At 37.0% G+C, this 19,596-nt stretch overlaps 1 protein-coding gene across 1 annotated transcript in view; it reads right to left on the minus strand.

Moving 5' to 3' along the window:
* GALNTL6 (polypeptide N-acetylgalactosaminyltransferase like 6) overlaps window positions 1–19,596 on the minus strand; it is a 641,250-nt gene that overhangs the window by 306,467 nt on the left and 315,187 nt on the right. The window contains exons 4-5 of the mRNA XM_003792813.1: window positions 9,050–9,188; window positions 4,540–4,706 (exon numbers count right to left, since the gene is read on the minus strand). Coding sequence (XP_003792861.1) covers window positions 4,540–4,706; window positions 9,050–9,188 — 306 coding nt within the window. The remainder of the gene's footprint in view (window positions 1–4,539; window positions 4,707–9,049; window positions 9,189–19,596) is intronic.

Below are 19,596 nucleotides of genomic sequence, written 5' to 3' on the forward strand. Positions count from 1 at the left end.
AAAAAAAAAAAAGATGGAGACTCTTTCCTGTTTCCTGTTTACATGGATGGAGCTGGAACATATTCTTCTCAGCAAAGTATCTCAAGAATGGAAGAAAAAGTATCCAATGTACTCAGCCCTAGTATGAAACCAATTTATAGCTTTCACATGAAAGCTATAACACAACCATAGCCCAAGAAGAAGGGGAAAGAGGAAAGGGAGGGGAAGGGAGGTGGGAGGGCAATTGGTGGGAACACAACTATAGTGCATTTTACAAGGGAACATGTTAAATTTACTAAATGTAGAATATAAATGTCTTAATACAATAACTAAGAAAATGTGGTAAAAGCTATGTTAACCAATTTGATGAAAATATTTCAAATGGTATATAAAACCAGCACATTGTACCCCATAATTGCATTAATGTACACAGCTATGATTTAAGAAAAAATTATCAGAATATTATTCTACTTCAATGTTTGCTGTAGCTTATTGGTCATACTGGACATGTTTTTAATGTTAAAACATTCCTAATTTTCTTAATGTTATAAGTTACCATGATTAGTCTTCATATGTGCTCTAAGTGACTTCTGTTTCTGGAGATGGATCATAGATAGATAGATAGATTCTTGTAGATTATACTTGATTAAACTCAGGGAATCTCCTCACAAAAGTACAGATTCTATTTATAGAATAGGGGTAGTGGAGTATTTAGTGATGGCAATCAATGTCTGGGAGGAATTACTCTCCTCTGCAGCATACAATTCACTTAATGGTCCATGGAAGTTCTCCCTCATATCCTCTATATGAAGAGTCACTGTCATTCTCCTCATTTTGATAGAAAGTCTGAGACTCGGAGAAGCTAATAATTTGCCCAATATCATACAGTTAATAATTGATGTTGAGATTATGGTCTGTGTTCATGATATTAATTATTTTTACATTTCCCATAATGTGGAAAGCAGGATTGATGGTTCTAGTTTCACTGATGCCCAAAGATACTTCAACTCATCCTTCTAGATAAGACTAGAAACAAATATTTGTAACCCAAAATAAATATTTGAAAGGCAAGTTTATTTTAATTTCATGTAACTTTACAATTATCATGTCTTACAAAAGATTACAGAAGTATTTTTTATCATTTATTTTAAAATTTACTTTTTTGCATTTGATAGTAAAATAATACTTTCAACCTTGATGGTTTGTAGAAATAGAATATCCACATTAAAACTTTAACTAATATTAAAGTAATTAGTATTCTTAAAATTATCCAGTAGGAAATTAGGCATAGAAGAAACATACCTCTAAATAATAAAGGCCATATACAACAAACTCACAGCAAATACCACACTGAATGTGGAAAAGCTTTAAAGTATTTTCTCTAAGAACTGGAACAAGATAAGGAAGCCCACTTTGATCACCCCTACTCACACAGTACTGGGAGTCCTGGACAGAGCAATCAGGCAAGAAAAAAGAAATTAAAAGCATCCAAATTGGGGAAAATTGAAGTCAAATTATCATGTTTGCTGATAACATGATCTTATATCTGGGAAAATCTAAAGACTTCACACACACACACTAAACCCTCTTGTACTGTATTTAATCAATTTAGTCAAATTGCTGTGTACAAAATCAATGTGCAAAAATCAGTGGTGTTTCTATATACCAATGACGATCCAGCTAAGGTTTAAATCAAGAACACAATCCCATTTACAATAGCTACACTAAACAATGAAATAGCTACTAATATACTTAAATTAGGATGTGAACAATCTCTACAGAAATACTACAAAACACCAATGAAAGAAATTATAGATGACACACTCAAATGGAAAAATGTCCCATGTTCATGAATCAGAAGAATTAGTATCATTAAAACATCCACAGTGCCCAAAGAGATCCACACATTCAATGCAGTCTTTATCAAAATATTGATGCCATTTTTTGTAGAGTTAGGAAAAAATTCTAAACTTCACATGGAGCCAAAAAGCATCCAAACAGGCAAAACAATCCTAAGCAAAAAGAGGGAAGCTGGAGGCATCACACGGCCCACCTTCAAATTACAGTACAAGGTGACAGCAACCAAAATAACACGATGTGGGTATCAGGACAGACATACAGGCTCATGGAACAGAGAAGAGAATCTAGAAAGAAAGCCCACACATTTACAGACAGTTGATTCTCAACAAAGCTGAAAAGAACACTCATTGCAGAAAGGATGATAAACAGTACCTTTTCCAACTTCTTGGAAGACTCCTGACCTTGGTTTGCCGCAGCGCTACTCATGATGGCAAAGGTACAGAATTAACCCACACGCCTATCAATGAATGACTTGACTGGACAAAGAAAACGTGGTGCATGCCCACAGTGGAATACGACTCAGCCACAAAAAGAAAGGAACCATATCTTTTGCAGCTGGAGATCACTGTGTTATGTGGAATGAGCTGGAGACAGAAGGATAAACTTCGCAATTTCTTACTCATAAGTGATTGACTGAAGAAGAGTAGCCGTGGACGGAGAGATGAGTGATAAAGTGAGGAGGCTCAGAAGGGGGCCGGGCTGAGAGTGGGCACACAGCGGAGGACGACTCCACGGTACCATGTGTTTGATTCCAGCGGTGGGTGCCCTAAACGCCCTCACTTGACCTCTATTCAATCCATGCATGTAACAACATTGCACCTGTTTCCCATAAATTGATATAAATTAAAAAAATACCATTGCTGTCTCAAATAATCCTTTTCTGTTGTCCCACTTTATAAAAACCACTGACACTGACGGTCTACTTACTTCTGAGGTAATATTGCATACAGAAACACAAGCCACCAAGGTCATTACTGTGCCAAAGACCACAGTGATTTGAAGCTTGGAAAATGTTGATGTCATTATCTGTAACCGTTTAAATGACTTTCCATTGAAATATACCTCTGAGAAATATTCAGAAAAAAAAGCGGGGGTGGGGGGGACTACAAGCTACAGTTTTATGCTACCAAGTGTTTCTTACCATATTATCCCCAGGTCAAAATTCTTGTGTAATGGTTTACAAAGACAATGTTAATTTTGTAGGAAACAATACAAAGAGACATTGCTTTGTAACCCTTGGTGCCAGTCAACCATGACAGCCACTGGCCTGGGGATCTGTAGCCTTGGATCTTTATTTCCTTTTACATATTTTTAAAAATAACAGATGCCTACATTTAGCCTGAGGCAGTAATGACTGCTTTGATGAAAGTAGCCTCAATTATAATTGAAATAAATGAGGGTGCTGTTCAAATTTTCTTTTTAAAGACTCTGAAAATTTCGGTTTTAGCTATTGGTTCTTAATCTTAGTCTCACTGACTGTGCACTCACCTAAGCAACGCAAAGCAAAAACCTCTTTGAAATCAAATCTAGAGACCAAATTTGCATTGTATCTAGGTTTGGTGGTTTACATCTGAACAGAATAGTGTTAAACACACTCATCCCTGTCATACCAGCTCTAACATGCATGAATTTTACTCAACTCCTGGGTCAGTATTTATAAGTACATAAAAATCAAGTAAAAAGACTAGAACTCTGTTAAAGAAAGTTGAAAATTAACATACTAAGTACTAAGCCATGTGACTTTTATGGAATTTTTGAATACATGAGAAAATGATGTTTTTACCAGAAATAAATTTGCAAAACCCCAATCAACCCATATGATCTCAAGATGTATTATTCTCTTTTGAGACATAACAATACTATTTCATTGAATTGTTTTACTATCATTCTTTCTCACAAATACACAGTGGAAATAAGCAAAGTTCCTTGATGCAATGAAATATAAGGTAAAAACCATGCTCTCAAACAGCAGATTACCACTAAAAAGGTTTGCTGTGCTGCCCTCACACAAACCAAGAAAGAGAAGCTCTGCTTCCCCTGAAGTCATAGCATATCCCACATTGAGATTAAACACGACGTAGGCTGCTCTACTCTCAGGAAACTGTCTATGATTTTATTGCCCTCTCTTATAAGCCAAATTATGCTTCATGAGAGTTAGAAAAATATTAAAACTTATGTCAAATTTTCTAATACTCTGTTAGACCCAATTGGGGTGTTTGTTTTTTTTTTTCTTTTGTTCAGACAGATAAAATAGCTAAAACTGTCAAGTAAAAATATGTATTTGTGTCCCTTGGAATTTCTAATATTTATGAGGTAACATTAGCACAGCCAGGAGAACAGATCATACTTTTAAATAGTAGATACTTTACAGAAACAGATTTTATATCTTTACTCAAATATTTCACTACTCCTATATACTCACATTAATATATTTCATAGTATTTATCCCACAGTTGAATGTAGAATGAGGCATTTTGCCAACCTCTGTCTAATTTACAACAGAAATGTAATGCAGATTTCTCCCAGTTGCCCCAATGGCGCCAATATAATCTCATTAAGTTTTCTTTTGCATTTGGCCAACCTTTTATAAAATCACAACGTAGATAAAACTTCATAATCATCTTACTGACACAAACAGAAAGAAACCCTCATTATTTGTCTCTTTGGAAAAGCCCTTAATGATAATAGACACAATCTTACCTCTATCACTGAAGTCGTCTACGAGGATGATTTCCGCGATCAGGCTCTCGGGGGTCCGGTTAATGATGCTGTGTATGGTTCTGAGCAGTGAAGTCCAGCCTTCGTTATGGAACGGGATAATGATGCTGGTGTTTGGCAGCCTTTCCAGGTACATCTTGTGCTTACAGCTGGAGACAATGGGGGAGGCATGTTAAACACCAAACTACATTATATATTATACTGCTGTTTATTCAGATGTTATCAGCGTGGCTTGATTTGGTGTCTTCCCATTCAGAGGCTGAACATCACCATAGTTACCCCACTCATTCATGGAGGTCATTACTGATTCTCTTTCACACTCATTCTTAAACAAACATTTATTTCATCCCCTTTTTATTTTTAATTTTTTTGAGACAGAGCCTCAAGTTGTCCCCCTGGGTAGAGTCCTGTGGCATTGCAGTTCACAGCAATCTCCAACTCCTGGGCTTAAGTGATTCTCTTGCCTCAGCCTCCCAAGTAGCTGGGACTACAGGCACCTGCCACAGTGTTCAGCTATTTTTTGGTTGTAGTTGTCATTGTTGTTTGGCAGACCAGGGCTGGATTCAAACCGGCCAGCTCTGGTGTATGTGGCTGGCACCTTAGCTGCTTGAGCTACAGGCACCAAACCTTCATCCTCTTTTTAAATAGGGACTCAAGTATGAAATGCTGGAGTCTCATTGGTGCAGATTTTCTCTACCTCAGGATAAACAATGTGAATCAAGATTTTTGCCACCAAACACATGATTATGGTTTAGATGGGTTTCCTGAAGAGTTCTGAAAATTTAACTTCTGTAATATCTATGATGAATTAGTCAATTTTGATTTTGGACGGTTTTAACATCCAGGCAGTATTTAGGTCTGTAATGGGGGAAAACAACCACAGCCTTTCAATGTAATAAATGAAGATTTAATCTAAAACCACTGTGACCTGATATAATCCATCACAAGATTACATGATGGTCTAAACCCAAGACATTACCACATTCCTAACGGGAACTATAAAAACTAAATCTCAAGGTGATTTTTTCATCGATGAAACAGTGTGAGGAGACAAGAAGTATTTTTTTTCAAGTATTGAATAATCACATTTTATTGATTATATTATCTAAGTTCAGACTACTGGTTTGCCACTTTCCTATGTGACAGTGGGCAAGTTGTTTAACTTAGAAGGAATAGTTGTTTTTTTTAATGTGGAGTAATGTGGGACCACAACACAAAAAATAAAACAAAATTTCATAATGTGTTAATGAGAATTAAATCAGGTAACACATGAAAAGCACTTTATGCAGCATTATATCTATAAATACTATCATTATTGCAGTCATTGTTGTTTAAATTGCTAATATTTTATCTGTCAAATCCTCTCTGGAAGGAGGTGGGGAACCACATAAGGGAAAGTGAGAGAGACACAGGAAACAAGATGAATAAATAAATTTTGGCCACTTCCCTTAAGGGGCACAGACCAGTGGACAGATACATAAAGCAATTAAACTCAAAAGAGACAAGTGACATAATAGATGTCACACAGGCACGGATAGCCTCAAGTGTGACTAACTTTGTCTGAAAGAATTAGGGACATCTTTATAGATGGGTCTGTAAGGTTGGGAACAGATAATACAAGATCCTGAAATCGATTCTAAGGAATCTGGAACTTAGCCTGAAGTCAACATGAAATACTTCAAATATTGTTAACCGTGAGGAAGCCTGAACCACACGTGCATATTTCTCTGGCAGCAGGGTGGACAGTGCCAGGGAGATGGCAGAGACCAGAGGCAGAAAGAGTTGAGGTTGTAATACCTCTCGCCAAAATAAAAAGAAGGAGGAGCAGTGGGGGAGGAGGAGAGGGATGGGGAGGAAGAGAAGGAGAATGAGGAGGGGGGCGGGGCAGGAGGGTCCAGATTGGAATTTTACTCTAAGGAGAAGCAGCCTCCTGTAACAGCATTTAATCTGAGTTATATTCAGTCATTCTAACACCTAAGCCACTCCAAAGAAAACTGTATTCACTACCAAACTCAGGCATTGGATCTGAGAAGTTGAGATCCAGGCGGCGGCTTCCGAGCCTGACTAGAGACAGTGGAGCACACCCAGGGCATGACTAAGAATCTGCCCTTGTGTATTTTAGGTTGTTGGGTTGAGAACAAAAGTTTGTTAAATGTGAAAGCAATTTAACAACATGGAACTGTGTTGAAGAAACAAGTAAAATAAAGTTAAACACAATTAGTGTGTTTATGGTTATAATTATGCAGCAAAACTCCAAATACAAGAAAAAAACATAAGGACAAATTAAAACATCTTTTGCAATAAGTTTCTAGGGATGTGGGTGAAAATGCCTGTAATTATCGCATTTGATTTGCTATATTATGTTCAGATAATCACATGCATAAAAGTAACGTAGACTTTGGAATGGCTCAGAGATGAAGACATCTTTTGTTGGGTAACAATTTATGAAAGTGGTGGGAAATTCATTATTCCCATTTTAAATCCCCCAGGAAGACAAAAGAAATAGTTTAAATTATGTAGAAATATAGTTGAGAGAAATGACAAATTGTGAAGGCATTTAAAAAGCTGACAAGAAACCAAATTGGTCTGTAAACATTCTGCTAATCCTTTCAGAGTAATAAAAATAAACTGCAATAGCAAATTTCTCATACTCTTTTATGTTTTTTCCGAAACAGAATAAACAAATATTTTGTGATGTCCTATACTGGCATTTGCTAAACTGAGAGATTTTTAAAAAGAAACTTAGTTTAACAGTATAGTTTTCTTTAAAACATGCTTAATTTGTTCTTTTCAGGGTATATTAATTTATCATTCCATTAATTTCACAAAAATATAAGTGCTTTTTGCCTATATGTAGTGAACACAAAATAAATTTTAATTGCAAATATACAAAACAACTAACAATTATTAGTGACCTTTTTTATCTAAGAGATATTTCAGTATATATGACTAGTATCAAAATTTACACTGCAGGTACTTAGATGACTGTTATTTGGGGTTCTTAAGACCTTCATGAGCTCCATACCATCATGGAAACATTTCTTTTCTTTCTTTTTTTTTTTTGAGACAGAGTCTCGCTTTGTCACCCTTGGTAGATTGCTGTGGTGTCATAGCTCTCAGCAACCTCAAGCAATTCTCTTCCCTCAGTCTCCCAAGTAGCTACAGGTACCCTCCACAGTACCCAGCTATTTTTAGAGATGGGGTCTCACTCTGACTCAGGCTGGTCTTGAACCTGTGAGCTCACACAATCCACCCACCTCAGCCTTCCAGAGTGGTAGGATTACAGGTGTGAGCAACCACACCTGGCCTAAACATTTCTTCTCACTACCCATTGCTATGTATTTATTTACAGAAACAATGTCAAACCCTATATTTTAAAAATTCAAACCCTGGGATTGCAGCCTTGAGCAAAACATTTGGATAAGAGTGTTTGCATATTTCAATTCTTGGATCATACCATTAACTTACTCAAAGTACAAATTTATTGTCTTCTTTTGTTTTTTGGTTTTACTTTGTTTCGAATTTACTTTTACAACTATATCAGTCAGGGTGTCATGTTGTAGTAATAAACACCCTCAGATTTCAATGGCTTTAAAATAAAGATTAGTCTCTTGTATCTTTAAACTGCCCAGCCCTGGTTGGGAGGATCTTCTCTGGTGATCACAGTGAGAATTGTCAATTTCTTGACCACTACATGGAAATAAGTCATTAATAGGTCTTAAGCTGGTTAGACTTTTTTTGTCCTTTCATTGCTGGAATTAAGTTTTAGAGCAGTGGTTTTCAACTGGTGTGCCCTGAGAGGAGCTCAGGTGTGCTGCAAACATTGTTAAAGATCATTCATTAAATTATTTTTGAAAGAAGTTCACAGCACAGTAAGTAGGTTCTTCTTTTTTTATACTCTTTTTTTTTTTTTTTCTGATGGGCATAATTTAACTGTGCCTTGGAAATTTGACTGTAGATTCAAATGTGAGATAAGAAAGGGTGAAAAATACTTTTAGAGAGTCAGCAGTTATTCCTTTGCAATTTTAAAGGTTTTCCAATTTAGAGCAAATGTATTTAAGATTAGGAGTTGTAACAAATTTTATTTTATTTTTTGAGACAGAGCCTCAAGCTGTCCCCCTTGGTAGAGTACTGTGGCATCACAGTTCACAGCAACCTCCAACTCCTGGGCTCAAGCGAGTCTCCTGACTCAGCCTCCCCAGGTGCTGGAACCACAGGCGCCCGCCACAGTGCCTGGCTATTTTTTTTTTTTTTTTTTTGGTTGCAGCCATCATTGTTGTTTGGCGGGCCCAGGCTGGATTCGAACCCCCCACCTTAGGTGTATGTGGCTGGCGCCTTAGCCACTTAAGCCACAGGCACCGAGCCTATAAAAATTCTTAATCAAAATTATGAGGGCAAAAAATGTGGTTACATATTCAACAGTGATATACATGAAAGACAATAATAGAGAGCAGAGACCAGCCCCAGCGCGGCCCCCTGAGGCGGCACTCACTTGGCGTGGCGGATGTCGGGCAGGGACCTCTCCAGGGCAATGTTGTTGCTGACGAAAATATTGAAACCATTTTCCCTGTAAGCAGAATCGTCGCGGTCCTCTTCCGTGAGGGGGTAAGGCTTCCCGTGCTCGCCTTTCCCTACAGGAGAAAACAAAATGAGATCCTGACCTGAGTACAAATTGTTTCATTTTCTAGAAAACATAGGAAGCCGTGAACGTGTGTGCTTTTTAAGCCACCAATTGCGGTGACTTTGATCAGGAAAATAAAATACACTTATTAAAAGCAAACGAGAGAGGTGGAAAGTAGAATCTCACCTTCCAGAGACTGAACCACTACCAAGTCATAAGCATATGTTTGCTAACAACCGTTGCAGATTCTAATATATTAATGCATTATAAATTGATTTTTTCCAAAATATATTCTGTCTTCTCATTTATTTTCAATAGTTGATGTGAATTTATTGTATTCCAATTCATATCCTACCATTCTATTTCTAATTTTCCTATTACAAACAATGTTCAAATGAACACTTCTGCTTCTATTTCCCAGCTTGGTATTTTTGGAAAGGGAAGTATAAATTCCTGGAAATGGACTTTCTGGGATAGTTTCAAAGTGAGTATGGCAGTATTCACATGTCCTCAGATGTATTGCATCATACTTCCAAATTCATTGGTAAAATTTACAGATGGTGCCAAAAAATGTGTACACGTTTTAAGAAAGAAAAAAATCTGTATTGTAATACTCAATATATACTGATGTTTGTTATCATGTATCTTGTATCTCTTGTACTTGCAGAAGTCAAATGTGATTTGAGTTTTCAATTTTAATACAGTTTTTTCCTTTCTTAAAATGTGTACCCATTTTTTTATCACCCTCTGGATATTCTTCACATTGTAGTTAGCCTTTTCTTAATAACTAATGATATTAATAATCTCATATCTTTATCATTTGTATTTGTTACATTGTAAAATGATTGTTCACGGATTAAAGAACAATTTTAGAGTTTATTTTGTAATAAAATATTACAATAAAATGTTTTTATAAAAAATATTTCTAATTACATATATGGAAAATATTGTCTAAGTTTACTTCATTACATTTAATGCAGCTGGTTTTATTTTTTTATTCATAGTTTCTCATTTATGTGTTAAATTTAGAAAAAAAATTCTTTCCTATGCCAATATTCATGAATTTAGAGTTTGACTAATATTTTATTTTTGTTTTATCTATTTAAATTTTGAACCATATGGAATTTATTCCAGTGTGAGAAGTGAGGTAAATATCATTTGCATGTTTTCCTCTTTATAAATAATTCACATGGCTTTCTTGTCTAATTACATAGCTAAAAATAAATAATGTTGTTAACAGACATTTGCTCTGATATTGACTTGAATATGACAGCTGATAATGGCAGATATAAGCTGACTACTAGAAATGTATTTGTATGTATTTGCATAACAGTCTTACCATGTTAAGACTACTTCTAGTATGAGATGAGCCTGAGCAAGAGCAAGACTCCATCTCTACTAAAAATAGAAAAACTGGCTGGGTGGCAGGTACCCATAGTGTCAGCTATTCCAGAGGCTGAGGCAGGAGGATCTCTTGAGCCCAGGAGTTTGAAGTTGCTGTGAGCTATGATGACACCATGGCACTCAACCCAGGGTGACAGAGTGAGACTCTGTCTCAAAAAACAAAACTACTATTTCTAGTACTTTTTATCCAATATTTTCAATTAATTGAACATAAAAGTTTACAAAGTGCTTTTAAAAATCTCTAGAGATTTTTATATTTTTATTCTCAGTGTTAGACTTGCAAACACAATATTTGGTTTTAATCACTAGGATTCAAATTTTTGTTAAAATATTTGGTTTCTATATTAATGAGTCCAAAAAAAAAAAAAAAAGACAAAGATTCTGTTTAATTTCAGTATCTTGCTACTGCCCTGATCACATGAACTTCAGAAGAGCTGACAGCCAAATCAAACAGCTGAGAAATGATATTGGATGCTCAGGATGAAGACTGAAAACCCCTCCCCCTTAAGGGACAAAAAGATTTTTGTGCTTCATTATTAGCCTTTAAAACACCCATCCCCCGAAAAACTGGCTCTTGCCTGTTTCCCTGTTTGACTTCTTAGGAGAAAATGCCATTCGCTGCCTTTCAACATAGATAGAAAATAAAATAAGACAGTGAGATATTTCCTTCGAACAACAGCTGGCTACTGAGATCCATGAGCTACAAAATATTGTGTTAAATTATTTTATATACATTTTTTGATCCAAGGTACTTAGTTATCCTATGAAATAAACACAGTTCTATCCAAGTTACATGGAGTAAACAAAATAGAGTAAACAAAATTTCTATGGCATTCTCACAATTAAGCATCAAACCTGGGAAAATGTTCAAAATGTTAAAAGAATCTAAATCTTTCCCCTGTAAGTAACAAAATTAGCTATAGAAAGCTTTTTGACCCTTTATAGTCTCTAGTATTTACTAGATTTATAAGTCATTCCATAAATCCTATTTAATAATAAAATTGTAGTGCAAAATAGCCTTTGCTTTCTTGAAGACATTTTTTAATTTATATGCTCTAAGTGAAATGCATTATATACAAGTGGGACCTCTTTTCACTGATTTTTGTAGTGATATTTTAATGTTAAGCTTTTAGATTCAGATTTTAAGACTACAAATATAAAAATTTAAAGCTACACACTCATTAAAACACCTGCCAATAAGGCAAATCCATTTTATTTGTATAATAGTTTAGTGTTCAAATAGATAAATCTCCTGAGACAAGCCTTTTCAAATGAGTGATTCTCTAAAGTTTTAAAACAAAACTTGTGTGTCATGAATTATAGTGCACTAGAAACTTCGTCATTGCAGCTGTGAGACTAGGTTTTAAAATTTTATGTTTTAATACACCCAGCCAGCAGCATTTTACTGCAAATGCTACCAACTCATCTTAGGTTTTAATAGGCAGCACCTCAGGGGCCATAGTATCTCATGTGGTTTGACATTTCTCTTGTAAACAACAAAAGCAAATAGCAACAAATGGAAACAAAAACAGGTGTATGTTGAAAGTATGATAATGTTCAAAGCTCTTCAGAGTCCATAGATATACTTAGTTTGACACTGTAAAATTTATAGTATAAACAATAGAGTCCTTTCTTTAAATGTGAGAAATAGTGGACCATCCAGAGTGTTAAAAATATTATGGAAAACATAAGTGAGATATTGTAAATATTCAAAACATCAAAATTAAATGCTGAATATAAGTGGTACATAGTATCAAAGAGGCATTTGTAAGACTTAGTGATTTTCCTGCTTAACACTTACACAAACTTCCCCACTAAGGAGCTGTGTATTCAGATGAGATCTCTCCCAGGCCTACCTTCAATGTCTTTGTAAGCGATAAGGTTGGATGGTCCATTCTAACTAATATTCTTGATAGCAACCCTTCAATATTTAATTTTTTTTCTAAATTGCCACACTCTATTAGACATCTAATTCCTATTTAAAAGCTGAACTTGAAATGTATCATCTGAAGCTCTAGGACCTTAAAATAGTAATTATTTTCAAAGCAATTATCAATGATCTCAGAGGAAAGACTATATAACTTAGTCATAAAGCCAGTTTATTCAAAGACATGGGGATTCACTGGTGGGCTAACCTCTAAGGTTGGTGAGGTCTAGTAGACTTCAGCAAGGTGAGATTTAATGTATACCTGTTGCCTGACTGCTTAACAAAATAGGAATTATAGCCACAGATAAAAAAGCAAGGCCAGGGCAGTGCCTGTGGCTCAAAGGAGTAGGGCACTGGTCCCATCCAGAGGTGGTGGGTTCAAACCCGACCCCAGCCAAAAACTGCAAAAAATTTTTAAAAAGTGAGGCCAAATAAGATTGACGTGTGCTCAGTTCTTCCCATAACTAGCCACCAAAATGTTTATACTTTGGGGGTTTATTTTTTTATCAAAAGATACACACATAAGGCAAATATGCATTGATAGGAACCAAATACAAACTAAAAGTTTCCTCATCAAAGTTACAGTGTATGGTGTTTCAATTAATATCATTGACACGTCCTGATCTCAGAGGAACTCATTAAAATTTCTCTTTCTAGTTAAAGCAAATGAATCCCAAAGTAAAGATGAAAAAGCAAGTCCCTAGACCTACGTGTGGTCATAACACTTCATTTTCAAACAAAGCAGATAAAATAAGTAAGGATAATCCATCATAAAAAGCCACAAGTGGGAAAAAAACATAAAAAACGAGAGCTGGTACAATGAGTTGAATCCTAGGACAGAAGCCCAGTGATTTCCAGAATGACTTAGATGAGAAAGGCCAGGTATGTGGCCGAGTTATGCTCTACCCACCACACGAGTGAGGCGAGTTGTCTGCAGAACAGATTACGTTCCTTTTCTGATGCATCTGTGAAACCAGGGATTCTTTCCTCCTCTAGGTGAGTTGCTGAACCCCTCCCTGGGGTTTTCACTGTGCAGAAATCAGGGGACTCTGAGCTCATGTTCTCAATTGTATGTCACCTAATGGCCCAAGGTCAGCAGCGAATCGGGTGGCTTTGTTGCAACGGGTATTCTGAGAGTGACTTTTTGCCAGAATTGTGCCAGCACATAGGAGCTCTATCTAGGTCTTAAGATCTTTTGAAATGACAACCTCCTTTGACCATATCAAAAGAATAGGGTATTCAGGTGCCCATCAGCCCATGAGTGGATTAACAAACTGAGGCAAATGTACACCATGGAGCACTGTGCAGCCACAGGAACAGCTGGAGACTCGACACACTTTGTATGTAGCTGAAGTTGAAACACACTCTTCTTAGTAAAGGGTCACAAGAATGGAAAAGCAAGTATCCAATGTACTCAGTAATAATATGAAACCAATATATAAACAACTACACACCCATACAGAAGAAAAACACAAGTATAGTCTAGCAAGGGGGACAGGAGAGGGTAACGAGGGAGGAGGGAGGCTGACTGGCGGGACATCACCTGGTGGGCACAGCATGCGGGTGGGTCAGCACGCCCCCTAGTGGGCGGGATCACACTTGATGTGCACAATGTGAGGGTGGGTCAGCATGCCCCCTGGTGGGCGGGATCTGACCTGATGTGCACAGTGTGTGGGTGGGTCAGCAACCTCCCTGGTGGGCAGGACCTCACCTGATGTGCACAGTGTGAGAGTGTTCAGCACACTCCCCTGGGTGAAGGGCTCAACTACAACTTGAACTTTACCTTAGACATGAAAACAATGTAACCCAAACATTTGTTCTCTCACATCAATCTGAAATTTAAAAAAAAAAAAGAATAGAGTTTTGGAGATGTCAATCATTCTCGTAATTCCCACATGTTCTTTCCAAAACTATTTTTGTCATTAAGGAAAAAAAAATGTAATATAAGGAAAATACCTCTTTTTAGAATGCCATTAAGGAAGCCAAATTGTGATAATTACCAGATAACATTAAATAGAAAAATGATAAGGAAAACACTATGATATTTCCAAATGTGAGGAGGAAATCTTGTGAGGGAATCTCATTATGGAAGGTCACTTGGAGTTTGGTTCAGAGACAATTAAAGGATAGTGATGAGGATCCCATCACAAAACTGCTACATAATGAGAACAAACACATCAAAAGTGCATGCAGAACTGAGGGGAAAACCATCTTAACTCTTTCCTCTTCAGTAACAAATCTTGCCCTTTTATCAGTTAATTTTTTGATTTTCTAATTTTAACTGGAGGGTACCAGAAAAAGCGTAAAAAAAAAAAAAAAAAATGAAAGTAAGCCCATAGAAAAACATCACTTTTTTCAGAGCAAGTTACACATGGCAATGTTTTTCCATAATTATCATGATTTAAACATTTGTGAAGAACAATCTTTGGAACCTCCAGGATACATACATACAGCCTCTGCTCTCTAGATGTTTTCAAACAAGTTCCATGCAAAGCTGTCCCACATCAGGTGATGACAGAATGGAGGAAAGAGAAGAAAATGTAAGCAGTAGTGGAAATTTGTGTTTTAATCATTACTGATAATGCCTGGACTTTTATAATTTGGTCGATTACTAACTAAATGACCAATAAATTTTCAGTGAGCTCCATGGCCAATTCAGCCATGAGTTACAATTTACTACCAAAAAGCATGGTCTCAAACAATTTTAATAAGTGTTTTCTTATTTTCATGTTTTCAAATTTTCTAACAGTTTTAATAAACTAATTAAAAATGTGTTTATTCAACAAATATTTGTTATATGCCTATTATGTGCCAGGAACTGTAGTGGGATTTGGAAAACACAGGAAAACCTATACAGATGCAGCCTCACAAAAACTGCATTATAACTGGGCAAATGAATTAAAGGAAAGTGTTCAAGTATTAAGAAGGTTCTAATTAAGCAATCCTTCCCTCTTTTGAAATAATTAGTATATTTTACTTTGTATTTGGGTAGTCTACCACTTCTGTCTTAGGAATCACAGCAAATTAGCTACTATCTCTCCACTTTTAGGCAGAAAGTCATCTGTTTCTTGAAATAAATGCAAATTTTTCAAACTTTATTATTACATTGTAAGTAATAATGTACATACATTAATGTATGTATTACATTACATCAGGAAAACAGCAGAATAATTCAGGATTCAGTTCTTCTTCCTTCTAATTCAGTTGTGAGTTCATTTCTGGGATCTGAAAGCAAACTCTATATATTTTTTTTTTAAGATCATACTAGGGAATTCTACCCTGTCTTCAGGGTTCAAGCATGCCAATCATTTCATCTATTTATAGTTCCTTATTCCCCAAGGTTCTAGAAACTTCCCTAAACTTCTCAAACTCGGCACACTCCCCTTATAAGGAAGGTTGTCATGAAGAGTGTGCCCTCTCTCCATCTCCTGGCACACACTTAGAAATCCCTTTAGGTTTATTGAAATGCAATTACCATCTACCTCTTTCAGGAGAAAGACTTAATCTAAGTACAAAGAGTAGACTACCTAGGTATTGAAGGTTTTTGTAAGTATTTTTTCCACTATTACTGTAATAGTTGTTTCTTAGGTTAATATGACATCCTTAGAACAGCTACCTAATCATTTTGTTGTAAATTATAATGTGTGTTTTCATAGATGGGTACAGATAAATAAAATGCTATCTATTTTGTGTATCTCCTGAGACAATCTGAGTCAGATATTTACTTAGTGGAAGTGGTTTTAATTAAGGATCACCATGGGCATCACTCAGCATGAGGCCAGGCTCCATGGGCTGGAGACCAGGGAGAAGTTGGGCAGAGATCTGGATTCTATCAGCTTTTTATCCAAAGAGACAGATGGCAGTGATCTCAGCTCTACTCTGCACTTAGAGAATGTAAGCTCTTAATTAATACAACTAAAGAAAAAGTGAAATGTTCTCCAAGCATCATAATTTTCTAAGAATGTTCTGGTTCAGGAGGAGTTATGATAGCCATTGGCAACCAATTTTCCCCTTGCAAGGCTGTCCCATTTTCCTTTGGGAAGAGACACAGGGACCTATGGTTTTGGTGTCTGCCTCATGAGCACAGTGCTGGCCCATCTGGGAGATTGTGTACTTAGAGTGGTCTGCATCTATACCTGGGGAAGTGACCAAGGAGGACGTGTTCCATGAGTCACGCTAATGAATTTCCACAAAACTCAATGCTGAATCTTCCTGAACACAGACCTACATCATTTTTCTTTAAATTTTCCTTCTTGTGTCCTTTGCCCTGCCATTCATTTTCCCAGTCCTGGGTAGAAGTATTTCCTTCCTGAACCACCATGGTGGGGTCTTAAGTGGCCTTCTGGATCCAAAGCTTGTTTTGGCTCTTCCCCTGACCACTCCCGTCCTGCCCTTCTCTGCCCTGCACAGGGCTTCATTAAGCCTCTCTCCTTAACCTTTAAGCTGCCTTTTTTTTTAAAAATCCATTCTAGGAAGTGCCTTCCTAATCATGCCTAACCTCCTGGTTGCTGGCTCTATGAACAGTACTGATACAAACAGAATGGGCAGGTTGGTGATGCTGGCAAATAACTTGTCCTAGCATTTGCCTAAAACAAACAAACAAACCCCCCCACAACCAAAAATAAGACACAAACAAAACAAACACCCCCCAAATAAACACAAACTCCCCTCAAACCAAAATCCAAACCTCCCAACCCCTCAAACAAAGATAAAAACCAAAAGAGAACAGAAAAAACATGCCAAAACCCACCCCCTCCCCAAGAAAAAAACAAAACAAAACAAAACCAACTATGAGAGGCTCTCAGGTTTATGGGGTCAGCCACAGCCCCTCCTCCTACAAATCAGAAAGGAGCCGTCTTCACTGATCGGACTCAGTGCCCTGGGCAGCACCTCCTACCCCTGGCCAAAAGACCCCAGAGGATATGGCCTCTGTCCCTTCCCAGCTTATTCCTTAGCCCCACGTTTGTGAAGTTGTTATACTCCACCACTGCCTTCCCCAAAGCCACTCAGACATCTGCTTCTCCTTTACGAGCCTCAGCTGTTAAATACATCACCTCGTTTTGTGCTGCCAGCCAAACCAATAATCCTCAGGGGACTTGGAGAGCAAAACTTGCCTCCCCAGCCCTACGAATGAGGACTTACCTTGGAGGGGCCTGCAAGTAGATTTCACCCAAAAGCCTCCCTGATTTAAGTTCTTAATTTATTCATTGGGTTGAAGCTTTTCCCAGCAGGACTGACATTTACTGAAGACTTATGGAGGGACATCATACCTTGTTTTGGCTCCCCAAGTCCTTACAGAGTGACGGGAGTCCTGCCTGTGCTTCCCAGGTAGTGCAGGGGTTCTCTCAGGCCTGCAGACCCATTATTACCTTCTGTCTGCCCAGAGGACAGGTCAGTAGACCAGGTGTGCCAAGTTAACCAGAATGTGAAGCTCACCCAACCAGGATGATCCAGGAGCACCTTTCCTACCTAAGCAACTAACAATACTAATAACACATCACAGGAAAGCAAACAAAAGGTATTTTGCTTCTCGTAATGACAGCCTACATATTTCAAGCTTAATCTTCAACAAAAAGCAAACAGAAAATCTGGAAAACATGCCAAAAACAGCAACCTTTTTGAAGGTTCAAGGGATCTGTAAGAAGGAAGGAGGAATTACAGGGCCAACATCTCTGAGAAAACTCAGACAGCTCACCCAGGACATGGGAATACAATCTATTCAAAATTTTAGGCCAGTTTACCATCCAACCTCATAATAAACACAAGTACAGGATTCTAACAGAATGCTGACAAGACAAATCCAGAAACATACTTATAATTATAATCCCAACCAATTTGGATTTACTTCAGGAATGCTAAGTTGGTTTTTAACAATCTAACAGAATAAGGTAGGAAAAGAGTGCGTTCATCTAAATCAATATAGAAATAAATTTTGATGCTATTATATGCCATTTATGATTTCAAAAACAGCAATATAAAAACAGAGGGGAACTTCCTCAATCTAATAAATGATCTTCACAAAACCTACAATAACTCATATTTAAATGTTAAATAGTAGACATTGCTGCCACAACTTTATCAAACATTGAATCAGAGATAACAGACCATGTAATAAGGCAGGAAAAGAGAATAAATTATAAGTTGGAAAAGAAAAATAAATAAAGCTATAATCATTTCTTAGCAATATAACTGTATACAAAGAATTGGCTCATAAGTTGTTACAATAAATGAATTCAGCAAATATCTTAATTACAAATAATCACTGTAAGTGATTTGAATGATTTAAAAGATCCTCATAATTTAGTTTATAATCATAGTACAAGCCTAGAGATCTGTCCTTGCTCCAGAGTCACTTAGAACTTTATTGCAAGATTCCTACATGAATACAATTACACATACACAACCCCCCCAAAAACTATAGAATACTGTTAAAGTAAATTTCTTGTAAATTATTTTTCCATATTAGTATCTTATTGGTTTCCTACTTAAGCCTCTAAATTGCCACAAATTTAGTGGCTTAAAACAATGAAAACCTATTACCTTATAGCCCTAAAAGTCAAAAGTCCAAAATAGGTTAGCAGAGTTGCATTCCTTCAAAAGGCTTTAGGAGAAAATGTATTTCCTCACTTCCTCAGCTCCCAGAATTTATCTGCATTCCTTGCATCATGACTCCCTGTTATTCCAACCTTTGCTTGTACCCTCAGACCTGCTTCTCTGGCTTTCTTGTCCTGCCTTTCCCCATATAAATGCTCCTGTTATTATATTGTTCTCATCTGAATAATCCAGGAAACTCCCTAGAACAAGCTGGGTGGATGACAGATGTGGTTAGGCTGTTTTGGATTGTTTTGAGTCAAGCTGACCTGGGCTATTATGGGAAGAAGGCTGATTAAGACTTTGCAGGTGGGCTGTTCTGAGAACAGAGTTAATTAAGACTGTGGGAGACTTCCAAGGAGCAGCTGATATTTTCAAAATTGTGTATAAAACCCCAGAACTGTGCTTTCTGTAGACCCTGCAGTCACTAGAAAGGGGACCTGGCTTGCTGTGCAGGACATTAGTAAACTTTCTTTTTCTTGCTAAAACTTGACTT

This window comes from Otolemur garnettii, unplaced genomic scaffold, assembly GCF_000181295.1.
Source record: "Otolemur garnettii isolate 467f Iridium unplaced genomic scaffold, OtoGar3 scaffold00061, whole genome shotgun sequence".
Taxonomy (NCBI): domain Eukaryota; kingdom Metazoa; phylum Chordata; class Mammalia; order Primates; family Galagidae; genus Otolemur; species Otolemur garnettii.